At 40.0% G+C, this 17,398-nt stretch overlaps 1 protein-coding gene across 7 annotated transcripts in view; it reads left to right on the forward strand.

Annotated features, from left to right (window-relative positions):
• The window catches only part of ptprua (protein tyrosine phosphatase receptor type Ua), a 271,078-nt gene that overhangs the window by 72,958 nt on the left and 180,722 nt on the right, over positions 1-17,398 (forward strand). For all 7 annotated transcript variants that reach the window (XM_034236684.1, XM_034236686.1, XM_034236685.1 and 4 more), the window contains exon 2: positions 7,629-7,757. In XM_034236684.1, the coding sequence (XP_034092575.1) occupies positions 7,629-7,757 (129 nt within the window). The remainder of the gene's footprint in view (positions 1-7,628; positions 7,758-17,398) is intronic.

Here is a 17,398-nt window from a genome sequence, read left to right on the forward strand (position 1 = left end):
CACACACACACACACACACACACACACACACACACACACACACACACACACACACACACACACACACACACACACACACACACACACACACACACACACACACACACACACACACCACGACTGATCCTACACAAACACTTCTAATGGGATTCAATTAAGTGGAAGGTATTTAGACTCCTGGCTGGTTTGGAAATGCATCTCTTAGAGGGTCGGTGCACACAGATTACCAAATAGTTCACCACCTGCACTTAGTGTTCCTCCAATGTTTGTTTCATTTACACAGGTTAGGGATGTCATGATATACCGTTATTTAAGACACATTCATTTTCAAGCATTTTGACTAGCTATGACCTATGTTGTTAATGTATTATATTTTTAATTCACACACGACATATATTGCACGTCTGTCCTGTATATTCCTTACTAACTGTAAAATCCACTGAAACAAATTTAAAATGTTGTGATTATTGGGCTATATAAATATACGTTGATTGATTGAACAGTGATATATATAAAGTATTTGATAGTATTTCTTTTTTAAAGTTATGGATACAGACTCTCAGCATGAATGTTGATTTGAAAAATAAGATAAACATTTACAGTAAACCAATTCAGAGATGGATTTCACAGGAACTGAGAAATATTATTTGTCCCCTAAATGTCCTATAGATAGATGTAAAACAAGCAACTATCAAAACACCAAATTTCCCCCCAGCATGCGTAAAGTATCCTACATTTTCTCTGTGTATTTTTTATGAACCTCTGAAGCTTTATAGCACCATTTCATATTTCATCTGGATGTGCATATCATGTGTCTGCTGAGGAACAACATACAGAACAAAGAGCAGAAGAAGAAGTTAGGTCTGCTCGATTATGGCAAAAATCATAATCACGATTATTTTTGGTCAATATTGAAATCACGATTATTAAATACGATTATTCATTGACTTTGAAAACATCCATTTATTTAACTTTAATTTTTTTTTTTTCTAAGTATAGCTCAACTGCAAAGTATTCAGCTGAAGCCACATCTTTTTCAACTTCCCCACGGCGTTTGTCATATAGGGCAGGCAGTGCAGATCTGGTGAGATGATGCCGAGATGGCATCGCGTAACGCTTGTCCATAGTGTTAGCCATTTGCTTAAACCCTTGGTTGCTAACCGTGCTAACTGGGCACATGTCTTATGTAGAATGTGATGGCATGTGTTATATATTTTTGTCTTGCACAGCCCTACTTTCAACAACGAGCTCGGGACTTGTTTGGCGAATTACCCCTCCTCTTTCCAGAGATTGTCTTATTTCTTCCGTCCTCTTTGTTCTCTGAGGAGCCGTCAGCTGAAGTTTTCTCAGTCCTCGTCTGCAGGTGTTTCTGTGGCTCTGCATGGAGGCACCGTCGCCTCTTAATAAGCAATTAGTATTCTTTAAGCCTCTTTTCCTAACATTCAGCTGATTATTATTTTAAGATTTCGTGCAAATTTGATCAACCTCAGTCCTGTTGCCTGCCTGTTGTCTTCGTGAACAGGAATGTTTTATTCCCAGTGTGTGACATTGACAGATTCATTATAATTTAACTATTTTTTTTAAGTAAAGATCATAACAACCTCAGCTAAACACACACACACACACGCACATCATCATGACAAAAACAAACCATCATCACATAGGTGGAATTTAACTAAGTATTCAAGTTGTGTACACTTATAAGGTACTTTTACCTGAGTTTCTCTATTTAATTCTACTTTATACTTCTACTCCACTACATTTTGGTGTTCAAGTTTGTACTCCACCTTTACCAGCTGTTATTTAATATATCTGATGAGCTTTTAAACACAATAAGTACTTTTACTTGTGAAACCTAAAGCATGCTTTGATCCCAATACAATACTACAGTGTTTTTACAATTCATAATTGCTATTTCCGACGGGACTCCACAGTTTGACCACTTATATGTGAAAAAACTAACCTTATGATAATTTATCCAACTAGACTTTATATATAAAAGCACATTTTAGATACATTTAATCTCAAGTATTGTTTAAAGTACTTCTTGCTTGCCTGAATATTTGTATTTTAGGCTAGTTTATACTTCTACATTCCTACATTTTGGAAGCCATTGTTGTACTTGTTACTGCACTACATTCATCTGACAGCTTTAGTTACTTAATAAATACAATTATAGGTTAAGATATCCGTAATTTAAAACATGATTGACAGAAAAAGTACCCTGATATCAGCATTTAGACACAATAGATACTTTTACTTTTGACACTTAAAGTATGTTTTGATGCCAATCCTCCTGATATCGAACGCAGTACTTCTACTTGTAAGAGAGTATTGAGGTTGTCCTCTTCTTGTACTCATGTAAGAAATGTGCTTTCCCCCCCACTGCGCACACATCAGTGAAACTTCAGCAGCACGCTCGTAACTTTTCTAATTACTCAGCCTCGCTGCAGGAGAAGCTCGTTTGGTTTCTGAGAGGAACGGAGAGGCTGAGTCTTAATGAGGAGAATCAGTGGGACGTGTCTGATGGGGACATGTCCTCCTGAAGCTGGGGGGCTCTCAGTCAAAGGCAGAGCTCCACCGTGGGGCCTGCACTGTGGGGCCTGCACCGTGGGGCCTGCACCTGCAAGTTGAAGATTCTCAAAGATATTGAAGTGACTGTTACTTTGTATATATTGATTGTTGTGCTTTTATTTAGGTCTTAATGTGTGCATATGTATACATGTGTCTTTTGATTGTGTATATATAGGTATATACATATTTACATATTTTTAATATATATTTGTTTTTGTATTCGGGATTGTGGGAACGGTATTTCGATCTCTCTTTCTGTACACACAAACTGAAAGATTGACAATAAAGTTGACTTTGACTTTTGTGGTGCCTGCACCGTGGGGCCTGCACCGTGGGGCCTGCACCGTGGGGCCTGCACCGTGGGGCCTGCACCGTGGGGCCTGCACCGTGGCACTCTCATCCTCAGATACTCCCTCACACAGGAGGCAATTAAAATACTGTGATCTGCTTACACACTAGGAAACACTCTCTGGACTGCAGGCGGGGGGATGTGCGGACGTCTGTTTTATTTGGTATTTAGGAAGGGACAATGCACATTAATTAACATGAGCACTTGAGTTCTGTAAATGTGCCAGATCTTTTAAAAATATGCAGTCCCTGGCATGTTGACAGCGTTTCATATAAAAAACAAACACATGAGCACATTAAAAAACACATTAGCATAAGTTTAACACATAAGCATTAGCACAGAAAAAATAAGAGTACATATAAAACACATAAGCAAAGAAAAAAAGCACAATTACAGTACATACGCACAATTAAAAGCACTTTAATACAACCCCCTCAACACACAGCAGACATAGCACATACCTAAGCACATATTAGTGCTAATTGGCACAGACAAGTAGGAACATAATGATATAGACAGCGTGTTGGATTGTCATTTGTGTTGGTGATACTTCTGTCAGCAGGAAGGGCAGAATAAGCCGTTTTAGGAGTTTTTTTGCAAAAAACATCTGCAGACGTATGCATTATTAAAGGAAGCAGATGGAGCTTCCGAACAAAAGCAACAGCATTGGGGCACACACACAGGATTGAATGAAATACAGGCTGGCAGGGAGTCAGAGGAGACGTTTAACACCGGGATCTAATGTGATCTAACTATTAACTCTTGACTTTAAGGTTAGTCTTTTCCTAGCATTACAGTAAAACTATGTCACTTCTGAATATATCAGACGTGTACCCATATATTCTTTATGGGGATTTTTGAGTTTCTTCATATCGCCCAGCCCTACTTGATATTAGAAGAACGGTTTACAGGGTTCTTACGGTCATTAAAAACCTGGAAAAGTCATGGAAATTCTAAATGCTAATTCCAGGCCCTGGAAAAGTCATGGAAAACAATATTTTCCTCAAAGTTTTGGAAAAGTCATGGAAATGTAACTAAAGTTGCATCAAATATAATTTATATTTTAGCTAATAGCCGAAATAGTATTACTTGAATTCAAATCAAGTTTCAAATTCAAATTCATTCAAATCTCACATCAGTAATATCACTCGGTCCGCCTATTTCCATCTACGCAACATCAACCGCCTCCGGCCGTCCCTTAACCCTAAGACCACCGCCATTCTTGTTCACACCCTGGTCACTTCCCGCATCGACTACTGCAACTCCCTTCTCTTTGGTCTCCCTCTCAAATCCATCCACAGACTTCAACTGGTTCAGAACTCTGCCGCCCGCATCATCACCAGAACCTCCTCCATTAACCACATCACTCCTGTTCTTCAGCAACTTCACTGGCTCCCCGTCAAATCCCGTATCGTTTTTAAGATTCTGCTCCTCGCCTTTAAGGCCATCCATAACCTCACTCCTCTGTACCTCTCCGACCTCCTGCACATCAACACACCCATCCGCACACTCAGGTCTTCTGCTTCCCTCAGCCTCACTGCACCCCCCTTCCGTTTAACCACCATGGGGTCTAGAGCCTTCAGCCGCTCTGCACCCCGCCTCTGGAACTCCCTCCCACCTGACATCCGCAACACTGACTCTCTCCCCATTTTCAAATCACGCCTCAAAACATATCTCTTCACACTCGCATATCCACCCTGATCATTATCCATCACACATCCTCTGTTTTATTTATTTGATTTGTTGCATTGTCTTGTTTATGTTTCTTATGCTGGTGTTAGGTATTGTGTATCTTGTTTTTTTATGTGTTTGTACGGCGACCTTGAGAGCCTTGAAAGGCGCCTATATAAAATAAATGAATTATTATTATTATTACTATAATGATAATAAATACTGTATCGTATTGTAATGAAACGTAAAATGGCATTTAACTGTTGAGGTATTTTGCTGGTGAGAGATTTTAGTTGCTTTAGCCTACTATTTGATTTGTTTTAGATAGGCACAACATGTTTCATATGCAGACCTTATTTTCCTGTTCCATGATCAAATAAACCATTCCGAGTCATTTTTTTTTGGTCATGGACAATTAGGTAAAGGTCATGGAGAAGTCATGGAAAAGTCATTGAAAATCATTGGTGGAAAACCCTGGGTTTAATATCTTGAAACATTGTAAAAATGGCCTAAATAAATAGGTTTAACTTGGAAAGTGTGACCAGACATATTGTAAAGAAGACTTGACTCATTTAACTGGACAAGTGACCTCTATATTCCAAAGTAAAAATAGAAATGTAATGTTGATTAAAGTCACTCACGCTGTTCAAAATAAGGCCAGCAAGGCTGTATTAGATGTTAACATTGACAGTTTGTTTAGTCATGTTATCTTTAACCATTGTCCATTTGCTTTCTGGATAATTCTTGCTAACCTGCATCTTGATACACTCGCAGCGTCACAGCACTCTTGAAAGTCACATGCTAAACTAATAACATTAATTATGCTGAGGTTTCTCCCATTTTTCCCTTTAAACTATGGGTTTTCTCCGGAAGTTTTTCCTTGTACGATGTGAGGGTCTAAGGACAGAGGGTGTCGTATTGTCATACTGATATTCTGTACACACTGTGAAGTCCACTGAGACAAATGTAACATTTGTGATATTGGGCTATATAAATAAACATTGATTGATTGATTGATGCTCCGGTCAAAGCAGCAATAAGTGATTTAATTGCTCACACCTTAATTAAATTGGATGTTAAGAGAAACTAAATCAGCCGTTTTGATAATATATTGGTCCTGCAATCATTCTTCGACCCTGGCTTTTTCTGTTTGTTAGAAATTAAAATTGTAATGGACTTAAAGACAGATTGAAAACAGTCAAAAATCAATCAATGAAGACAAAATAATCATCAACTGCGACTCTTGGAGGCACATTTAGTCTAAAACATCCGTATTTACTGGAAATGCATGACCATAAATTGCTCCTCCTGAATCCAGACTATTAATCTCCTGAAGAGCACCTCTGTGTTTTCGGACCAATTAAACCAGAAGCCAGCATCTCGTCCTCGGTCCTGATGAGCTGCTGGCTTTAAAAGCTGAACTCTGTGTGATAATGGCGGTGTAGTGCATGCAGCCATTAGAGGCCGGAGCGGGTCACCTTCAGTCCTCCATCGGCTGAAGAACCCCCCCCATTATTTCTGGCTCTTTGGGTGACCTGTGTCATTTTCTCTCCGCGGGGCTAATTGCTCTGGATGCCGCTGACCGCCTGTTGAAAACCATTAGGACTACCTATGTTGCAAATGTATTATCTTTTCAATTTACACACGGCATCTATTGCACGTCTGTCCGTCCTGGGAGAGGGATCCCTCCTCTGTTGCTCTCCCTGAGGTTTCTCCCATTTTTCCCTTTAAACTGTGGGTTTTCTCTGGAAGTTTTTCCTTGTACGATGTGAGGGTCTAAGGACAGAGGGTGTTGTATTGTCATACTGATATTCTGTACACACTGTGAAGACCACTGAGACAAATGTAACATTTGTGATATTGGGCTATATAAATAAACATTGATTGATTGATTAGCTGTAATTTAGCTCAATGCTTCAAACATTCTCCAGGAAATTATGTAGGGACACATTTTCCGTGAGCCCGTGGTGACTCAACTGGGCAGTCATTTCTCTGGTTTTACACTGACTGATTTGATGCATTTCTTAACCAGAAATAGCAAATAGAGTGAACTAATTGGTACGTGCTTCTGGCGGTATATTGCATTTATTTCATAGATATTGTTGTTGTTCGATGATGAGGTTGGTGACAATGTTGAGTGACCACTGTTAGTTTAAGATGACATTGATGGCTTTGTTGTTTCCAAAGACTAAGTCCTATCCCATCTGCTACTGCTGAAAGCAAACACACTTCACTGAAAGCTTCAACTTTCCTGTAGTACCTAGATTGCATTAATTCCCAACGCCATGATAAATATAAATGTTGTTTTATGATGATAAGTTATGACGTTGTTGACGTTGTTCTTTCACGATTGCTGGGTAACTGTGTGGATTTTGTTTCCATATTGTAGTTGGATTCTAACTTATCTGTGTTTTATCTATACCATGCAGAGATGAGATTGTATGTGTGCCAATGCCATGTTCAATTAAGCTTATCCGACTGATTTCCTTGTCGCCAAGAAGTAGGTCCTACAAAGGATTTATTTGTCTACAAGGTCGGTGAGATGGATTAAGACAAGTCGGTACCATAACAAAGAGGCTGGACACAAGAGCTTGTTCCACATGTTACATAACTTACATCACTATTCTCTCTGCAGACCTTACATGCAGCACTGCTGTCATTTCTCTCTATGAAATCCAGCCAGGCTTTAAGACAATTTCTTCCTCTCCATCACGACATCTCCTTGTTGCACGTTTTCTGTAGCGTAGATGCATTGTTTGACGTTTGTCAGAAAAACAATGCTCGCATCTGTAAAAGACATTGGAAACCGTTTTTGTTTCCGATCCCTACTGTATAAGCACTGTTGGAGGAGCCTGTGACCTAAGATTTTCATCAACATAACTACACTGTAGCTATGTACGCATGACAATAAAAGCCTTGAATCTTGAATTGACCTTTTTAATAATAGTGATCTTATAATTGATGATGAAGCTGACAGTTTTCTTTCTGAATGTGTTTCTTGTTTTCTAACCCGTGTTGTCCTGTCTTCCTGCAGCTGGCTGTACTTTTGACGAGGACTTGGACCCCGGTGTGTGTGAGTACCGTCAGGGTCAGGACGACGACTTTGACTGGCAGCTGATCCGAACCTTCAACTGGCCGCACCCCACCCCCGACCTGCTGAGAGGTAGGACTTTAACGAGCAGGAATACATCGACTTAGCACAGCAATCCAGTGTTCTGTTAAGGGCTTGATTGCATAGTTTTTTTTAAAATAAATGTCAAAGTATTTTCAGTTTTTTATTTACGGAGCACTTTGGAAGTTATGAACATGTATTTTTTCTGTGTTGGAAGTGTTATAGCCAGGGGTGCACATAACTGCTACGCAGGTACGCATGCGCGGCAAACATCTGAAATGCGTACAGTCACTGTGTCACAAAGCACATTTGCGTACCGACGTACTTGTAAAGCTTTTCCAGAAGGCGGTTAGATCACCGGACGACAGAGTCGGTCTCCGTGTGCACAGACGGGGCTGCTGTTAACGTCGGTCTGTACAACGGAATTGTGCCAAAACTACGCTAAGCGGCTGCGGAGGGAGACTCCCCCCCCCTTCTGTGCTGAAGAACTGCGCAAAAACAGCTGATCACAACGTTCACGCTCTGTGGTCACGGAGTACTCCAGCACCAGCATGCATTGTGTCAGAGTTAAACCCACTAGAGACCCCTCTTCTTTGAAGCTTAAAGAAACACATATTGGTGCTGTGTGTGTTTATTACATGTTAAGATAAGTCAGTTTCCCGCAGCAGGCGTTGGGGAATATACTGTATATTTAGTATACAAACAAACAGAAGCAGAGAAGCTCCACGTCTAGAAATAGAGTTGTAAACAATGCTGCTTTTGTAGAGAAGCGCTGAAAAAAAAGCCCAGAAGTCTTCTATAAAGAGGCCTGCCGCTGCTTTCATGTGCCGTGCTCTCTGACGCTTCATTACTGGAGTTCTGTGAATGTTCAGAATAAAAATAATGACACATTTAATGAAAACAAATGTGCAGCGCTGCTTGTGCAGAATTCTGTCAATTACCAAGAGGGGAACAGAGGGTCCAAACATCGAGTCTCAAATCATTGCAGAGTTATCGCGGCGGGATGAATGTTTGAATGCAGGAGGGTCCAGAGAGTGCTGCTAATAACTGCCACTGTGGAGAAAGTTACTCTTTAAAGTGTTGCTAAAGCTGAGTTATTGCGAGTGAACCTCAGTGGGTGATTTTTTAATGGTGTGAGCGTTCCTCGGTAAAAATGTTAGCTTTTTTAATTGGGAACATCCCCTAACACAAAGGTCATTTTTCAGTACTAAAAAACATGATAGTGGTGTGTCCCCTAGAGCTAATGATTGTAAACCTTATGGATACATATGGGGGCTTCTGAGAACGACGTGTTTTAATTGCAAGCAACACCAGAACATATTAGTTTGCAAGTGTAAAGAAGATGATTGACCCTGTTTACTTTACACTTTACAGACAGATATCTTACATGTAATGTAACAAAATAAAACATGGGAGTGGTGGAGATGAGGAGGTGTCGGCGTTCTGGAGATTTACTCGGAAGGCTTCAGTAGAAGCTGCTGGGAGTCCAAGCAGCTTCTACTGAAGCCAGTCCCCAACTCCGGGGACTTCCGGCCGGGGACTTTGGGCGGCAGTATACGCCGTGAAGTGGTTTTCGGCCTGCCAGTAAACCCAAAGCCAGAAGAAGAAGAAGTGACGTCAGCGGCTTCATTTGCCTAATCCTCCCTCAGGGATTTATTCCGGTGTGAACGCGATCTGTATTTAGTTCATGAGAACTAAAGAGTTCTCATGAACTAAATTCTCATTAACCTTTGTGGGAAAAGTACTGAGTTGTGAATGCGCCTATAATTACATTTCAAAAAGTTTGTTTCATGGATTTTTCTTGCTTTATGCAAAATAGAGTTGATTATGATTATGTAGTCCTTAAATCAAAATATGATATTTTATCAGTTTGATCAAATTGGCTTTAAATGAATGAAATGACCAGAGATTTTATATATTTTTTAAATTTCTCATCCATTTTATATCTCTGTTTATCGATTTACCCGCATTTTATCATCTTAGTTGTTCAACCTGCAGCTTTAATGTTCATTTACTTAAAATAATTGTATCTAACGGCTATACAAAACCAAACAAAATCACCAAATCAAAGGAGGATTCATTGATTTCTTCTCAGATTTATGTCACTTTAACTTAATTCATAACTAAGGCCACAGCTAAAGATATTTATCATTATTCATCAATCTTCCCATATTCAGATTTGATTCATTATTTCATTGTTTTGTAATTACACAATGTCCCAAGTCATATGTCTTGTTTTATTACCCAAACATGTTCAGTATTCAGATCATGTTATGAGAAAAAAAGCAGCAAATCTTCATATTTTAGAAGCTGAATGTTCTTCAGAAATTATTATTATTATCACACACATCTGATCCTTTGTGTTAGAAAAATATCACTCGTCACCGGCTTGAGCTTCAATCTCAGGATCCATGTATTTGTGATCCTCTCCAGAATGGAAGTAGTCATCACATTCAGAGCATCAACTAGTTCCTGAACAGTGTCCTTCACATGCTGATATGCAAGAGAGGGTCAGTCACAAGATGGAGGAATGCCGGTTCTTGTAGATAATCATACATCCTGTCATGAACTAAATACTGAGTTTTTCCAAAAAAAAAAGCCTTTTTTTTCTGAAAATCTGAAAATCCTTAATTTTTCTCAAATTCGGACTTTTTCTTAAAATCTCAAAATTCAGATTTTTTCCCTCAAAATTCAGAACTTTCCCAAAATCTTCAAATCCTGACTTTTTCTCAAAATCCTGACGTTTTTTCTCAAAATTCTCACTTTTTCTAAATACTTAAAAATGTTAATAATCACTGGTCCCCGGCTTGAGCTTCAATCTCAGGATCCATGTATTTATGATCCTCTCCAGAATGGAAGTAGTCATCACATACAGAGCATCAACTAGTTCCTAAACAGTGTCCTTCATGCTGATATCCAAGAGAGGGAGTTACTCAGTCACAAGATGGAGGAATAGAAAGCAGTATTAAATGTTTACTTCAGATTAGCTCCACGTCAGAAATGAGCATGCTTGTCACATGTCTATCTCCATAGAGGCTGAATCATCATGTTAATCACATAGCTATCATATGCCTCAAACAGTCCTGATGCTCTTCTAGTAATCACACATCCTGTCATGTTCACAGCTACAGTTGGGACACCTTTGTTATCATGTTACTCTCATGTTGAATGAATACATTCAGTATTTTCCCAACACTGTTAAAGCAGCAGAAACAGCGCCTGTCACTCATGCTTCTTGATGTATGTAGATATGCTTTATTTCCTCTCTTGAATGTTAATGGATGTTGAAATGGACTCGCAGCCTGCGTGCTCCTTCGTGATTTATGCCAAACAATCTCATTACCTAGGACCCCCGTCTCAATCATCAGCGTTCTGACAGCTTGTTTTCCTGCAGCCCCTCGCTGCTTTTTCTATTTAAGTTCTTCATGCATCTGCACAGGAGGCCGCCCCCAATCTGTGTTGACATTTTACATATATGTTTATTATTAGCCTTCTTAGAAAATACATCCGAGAAGAGGAAGGAGTGTGAATGCTTATATAGGCTCAGGTTTTTTACAATCCTTTCCTTTGTTCCACTGTTTCACTCACATCCCCCCCAGAGGCATGCTGGGTATGTTCAGGAAGTTTATTGTTTTCTAATTTATTTTGTAGTTATTCAGTGTCTTTTGGCAGTTGCTTTGCTTGTCGTTGTAATCATGTTTTGTCTTTCTTGTTAATGACGTGTCTCTTTGTAGTTGTTTTGTGTTTCTTTTGGTTATTTAGTAGCTTGTTGCAGTTGCTTAGCGCAGTTGCTTAGCGCAGTTGCCTAGCGCAGTTGCTTAGCGCAGTTGCCTAGCGCAGTTGCTTAGCGCAGTTGCCTAGCGCAGTTGCTTAGCGCAGTTGCCTAGCGCAGTTGCTTTGCGCAGTTGCTAGGGGCAGTTGCTTAGCGCAGTTGCTTAGCGCAGTTGCTTTGCGCAGTTGCTAGGGGCAGTTGCTTAGCGCAGTTGCCTAGCGCAGTTGCTTAGCGCAGTTGCCTAGCGCAGTTGCTTAGCGCTGTTGCCTAGCGCAGTTGCTTAGCGCAGTTGCCTAGCGCAGTTGCTTTGCGCAGTTGCTAGGGGCAGTTGCTTAGCGCAGTTGCCTAGCGCAGTTGCTTAGCGCAGTTGCTTAGCGCAGTTGCTAGGGGCAGTTGCTTAGCGCAGTTGCTTAGCGCAGTTGCTTTGCGCAGTTGCTAGGGGCAGTTGCTTAGCGCAGTTGCCTAGCGCAGTTGCTTAGCGCAGTTGCCTAGCGCAGTTGCTTAGCGCAGTTGTTTTTTGTCTTTTTTGATTATTTAGTGTTTCTTTGTAGATGTTTTGTGTCTTTCCATAATTGTTCCTTTCCTCTCGCCCCTTTAGTTTTGTTATTTTAATGGCAATTGTGTCTTTTTGTTATTGTTTGTATCTCTTTTGCTCTTTTTTCTTTACGTAGTTATTAAGTACCTTTTTGCAATTGCTTAGCATCTCTTATGTAGTTGTTCTTTTGTTTATTGAAAGTGTTCTTGGACAATACATCCGCACAGAGGAAGAAGGAGTGGGAATGCTTTTATAGGCTCAGGGTTTTTCTTCATTATCCATTCGAAGTTGCTTGTTCCGCTGTTTCACTCACATCCCCCCCCAGAGGCATGCTGGGTATGTTCAGGAACTCCCTGAGATTGCTGTAGTGAAGCACGGGTCGTTGCTGATTACACTTCCTGGTGTTCCTCAGGGAGCGCCACGGAGCCCGCTTTTCATCCATTAGAGAAGGTCCATTTCAGGCTGGATGATGCTCGGATGACTTGATGTTCCTCTCAGATGCACCGGGGATAAAATATGATGTCTTAATATTTATGGGCTGTATGGGATCTCATCATCAGAGGAAGCTGTCGGGGTCAGACATTAACCATAGGCTGTGTCCATTGGGGGGATTATGAGACAACGGTCCCTGAGCACGAGCATGCAAAAGACCAGTTTAGTTCCTATTTGTAGTTTTTACGTGTGTCTTTGTAGTTGTTTAGTGTGTTTTTGGAGTTGCATTTTCTTTTAATCGTTTTTTGTCTTTTTTTAATTAAGGGTGTCTTTGTAGATGTTTTATGTATTTTTCTTGACTTTTAGTGTCTCTTTGAGTGTCTTTTTTTGTCATTTTTTATAGTTATTGTGTGAATTTCTGGGTTTGATGCTTTGTACTTATTTTGGATCTCATTGTAGTTGAGTTGTAACATTTTTTATTGTTGTCATTTTGAGTCTTTTCCTGATTGACAGCTCTCTCTCTAAATGCTATTTTCTAGTTGAAGGCCATGGGCCAGCATATCACTATGGACCCTCCCTTTGGTATTAGCATTGAAGCATTCAGTGAAACACCCCCATCAACAAACTGTAGTGTTGCAGCTTTCTACATCACAACAGAGAAAACCCCCATGCTTTTGTTTTTTTTTAAATGGCAGAGATACGAAAAATGATTTTAACTCATGAATACGATTGACCCAAGAACCTTTTGCAATGCAGGATTTGTACAAGAAAAAATACCACTATGAAATTGTTTTGTCCCCAGAGTAAAGTCAACTTTATCCGTTGTTGTTTTCACTGCAATGAAAAACTGATCCAACCCTCAGCAACAATATGCAAGGTCAGAGTTTTTCGTGTAAGATATATATATATATATATATATATATATTCCCCAAATATATACGTTTTACCTTGAATTTCTCCAAGGGCTTTAAATTCTCTCAGAGCGGCTAAAGAGACTGCAATTGAGACAACAAGTTAGTTTATTGGGCAGCAGCAGCTCAATACTATTGATTTGCACCCACCAGCAGTAGAATACCAATGACATGAAACATTGCAGCTAAAAAGGAACATGTTACGCCCTTCAGCTTTGCAGATCTTTCTTGCCAAGACAGTGCTTCTTCTGAATCTGTCCGCCTGCTTGTCAGCTCTATAATGAAGGAAGTGGGATGCAGAGGCTCAGAGTGAGGAAGCAGACATGATGGACATAAATAGTCAAATGGAACAGGTTGTACTGGATCAGACAAGGCAGATTCAGAAGCCCTTGAAGGAGATTTTATTGGAATTGGATTAGATTGAACCCAGAGAGGACACTTACAAAAATAGACTTTGTTTAAGTCGATATCCCCACAGGGTCCCTTTGAGAAATGGCAACTTCTCCAAAAGGTTGATACAGTTTGAATTCTCAAATGTTGCCCTCCATGAAGTGTTCTGAATAAAAATCAGTTAACTGAGTCACAGTTAAATCAAGCAGACACAGTCGATACCTGGTCGTTGTTTAATACCAGGATGCTTAATTGCCTCCTTTTGTTCGGATAATGATTTTCAGCTTGAGAAATGTTCACCAAGCTGTAAATCAAAGCGAAACCCGGACCACTGCTCTGCATGAACTTCAGAAGAGAAGCCAATCTGGAAAATTAGTGTAATTATGAAGGTAGACTCCTTTAAAGGGCAGCAGTAATTTGCTGTATGTGTGCTATTGTTCAGAAAGCCACATGTTTATTCCTGGTTTCAAAACAAATTTAAAAAAGGGTATTTTGTACTGTGTATTTTGTATGTTGCTTCTTTAAGGCCCTGTCACACTGTCCCGAAATTGACACCCGATGGACACACGATAAAGGAAATGTTCAAATTCGGCTGTGATCGTAGCAACATCGGGCCATTCGTGAGGGCATCTTAAGCCATCGTATGACCGCCGGTGGAGTTTCTCAGGCTCCGGCAGCAACTTCGTGAGCGGCAACTTCGAAAGGCACTCGTGAGGACATCTTGTCAAATCGTGTCATCTTCGTGTTATCATCGGTGCATTCACCCTCACTCTGATCGGGGCGAATGCCCGATGGCACCGATGATAACACGATGCCCTCACGATGGCCTTACGATGGGAAAAATTGACACACGAATTCAACACGAAAATGAACCTTCTCAAGGTCCTTCGGCAATTTTTTGGCATGCCAAAGATTTTGCCACCGCTCACGAAGTTGCTGCCAGAGCCTGAGAAACTCCACCGGCGGTCATACGAAGGCTTAAGATGCCCTCACGAATGGCCCGATGTTGCTACGATCACAGCCGAATTTGAACATTTCCTTTATCGTGTGTCCATCGGGTTGTTTTATTGCACAACAAAATCATGTAAACATATTATGTAAATAACCCAATTTGTGTTCTGTGAAACTAAAAAGGATATAATATATTATTTTGAAGGACAGTTGACAGGAAGTTGTTGTTGTTATGGAAACAACATTACGGAGAAAACGTAATATTTTCTACATATAACGACGGATAAAGTAAAGAACAAAGTCTGAAGATATCAGTACAGTATCATAGTACTGTAACATAATTGTTTTTGGTACTTTCGTTGCAGTTGTATGTCTTAAATGTAATGTAAATGTTGCCTTCGTGTATGGTTCGGGGCCATCATCGTGCGAAATTCACAATTCCATATTCGTGTGTCCATCGGGTGTCAATTTCGGGACAGTGTGACAGGGCCTTTAACGGCTGACCAGTTGCTGCTGGTAGTGCCCAAGACCAGGCTCAAAACCCGAGGGCACCGAGCATTCGCAGCAGCTGGCCCCAGGCTCTGGAACACTCTGCCCCTCCATGTGAGGTCGGCCCAGACCCTAGGGTTTTTTAAATCTACACTAAATACTAACTTCTTCTCTCTGGCCTTCTAGTCAGAGCGGAGTTCGACTCATAACATTTCCTTGTGTTTGATTTTTACATTTAATTTATTGTCTTCTGTTTGTTATTGTAGTAAAGTGTTTTTATTACATGTACAGCACTTTGGTTCGACCAACAATTGTTTTTAAATGTGCTATATAAATAAAACATGATTTCATTTGATTTAACCTGTTAAGCCCAATAGCGGCAAACACGTCTTACCTTTGCTGTTTTCTAATCAAAAGTTGTGTTCAATGGCATTAAGACATAGGTGTAGACACAATGTTGAGAAAGTTTCCATGCAAAGAGTTCATTTCTGCCTTAAGGTCTCTTCAAATACTCGACCTTGCAATTTCACACAGAGACAAAAAGCAAATATCATGTGGCTCACAGAATTTTTTTTCATCATAAACGACAACTTTGGTTCAGAATAAATCACCTTTAAGCTATGAATGCCATTGCAGCAAAGTTCAGTAAACTAGCAGACTTCTGAGGCTCTTCTCCCTTCAAAACGTGCCTCTCGGGGTTTGAACATGACGCTTATTTTCTGCACAGAACTTCAAACCGTTTATGGTTTCTTGCCATCACACGCTGCCCTCTCTTCTTTTTTCTTCTGCTGGCTTGGATGATCCAAGGCCCGGAGTAGGAAAACTAACTAGAGGGGGGAAAATGACTCTTTGCATTTAAATGGCACATTAACAGAGAGCAGTTTCTCTCGATCGCATGACTTATGTGAATTTTGAAACATTGGAGAGTCTGTTGTTGCGGAGGTACAGTCAGTCTCTGTACTGCTGAAGGAACTGTTAATAAATACTATGTACAAGGTTTACAGATTCCTTTAGTAAAACAAAGAGATTATCATATGGGAGACCACAATCTCTGCATTGCTGATGACTCCCAAAACGACATATACAACCTTGTTGGAAAACGGTTGCAGGGTTTTATAGTTAAAGCTGTGAATTAAAGCAAAAGTATGTGTTGAATTTAGGAAAATATAATCGTTTTGGATAAATAAGTAAATTTCTTACGTAACTTGGGAAACATATAAATACATAACATATTAAGTGAACTGACGTTCTGAAGCTTAAAAAGCCGATGTTGACTTCTGGTTTTTCATTGGACACAACCAACAGTATCCCGGTAAAGTTTATATATCTTTTACCCATTCATCAACACTAAATATATCCCAATATGTCACTCGCTACACTACACCTTTTTGCCATCTTCTGTTATCATCATACCACGTCATAATCACTTTGGCCACTAGAGGTCGTCGCATAAGAATAAGCATACATATTAGTCATAATAAACTTCTTGCATACACATCCTTTAAGGTCTTGAGGTATTTTTCTTACCATAGCACAGATCATAAATAGTTAATTATGACTCTTGCTATTGATTGGTTTTGTGTTTTAAAACTAACACAAAAGAGACAGCGACTGTAGTTTGATTTTGAATAGATTTCTTCCTCCTTTACTCAGGAGTCATTACGAATCGCTGCTGCTTGAAAAGGCACGTCAATGTGTTTAAAACTTCAAAGAAGGATATAATGAAGTAGACTAGTAGAAGTGGGATTTGCCATTCGTTGGTGTTACAGACAGATGCAAAATGGACGTTTTCTTAAAAGTTGCTGACTATTTCATAAAGCACCAGGAATCTGGATCATATTTCTTGTTGTGACGCTTCTCTCTGCAGTCTTTTGTTCCTGTGAGGTCCTAAATTCACTTTCTTTTATCAGACTCAGGGGAAGTTAAGAGGACATAAAACAAGTTTGTGTATCTTGGGAGAGACTAAAGCCACTAAATACCACAAGCAGACGGACCGGAGAATTGAAAACAGGATGAAACAATGTACTGAACAAGCAAACGGGGATGTGTTGTGAGGAGGTTCAGGAGAGATATGCTGATGATTCAGAATCGTTCATGTTGAACTTATACTTGGCTTTTGCCTTCTTATCTACATGGTAAATGATAAAGACCAAGCGGTATCATTTCCATTTTCTGTAGAAGAAAAGTGTAAATATCGAGGCCATCAGTACGC

The sequence above is a fragment of the Gymnodraco acuticeps genome, unplaced genomic scaffold (assembly GCF_902827175.1).
Source record: "Gymnodraco acuticeps unplaced genomic scaffold, fGymAcu1.1, whole genome shotgun sequence".
NCBI lineage: Eukaryota > Metazoa > Chordata > Actinopteri > Perciformes > Bathydraconidae > Gymnodraco > Gymnodraco acuticeps.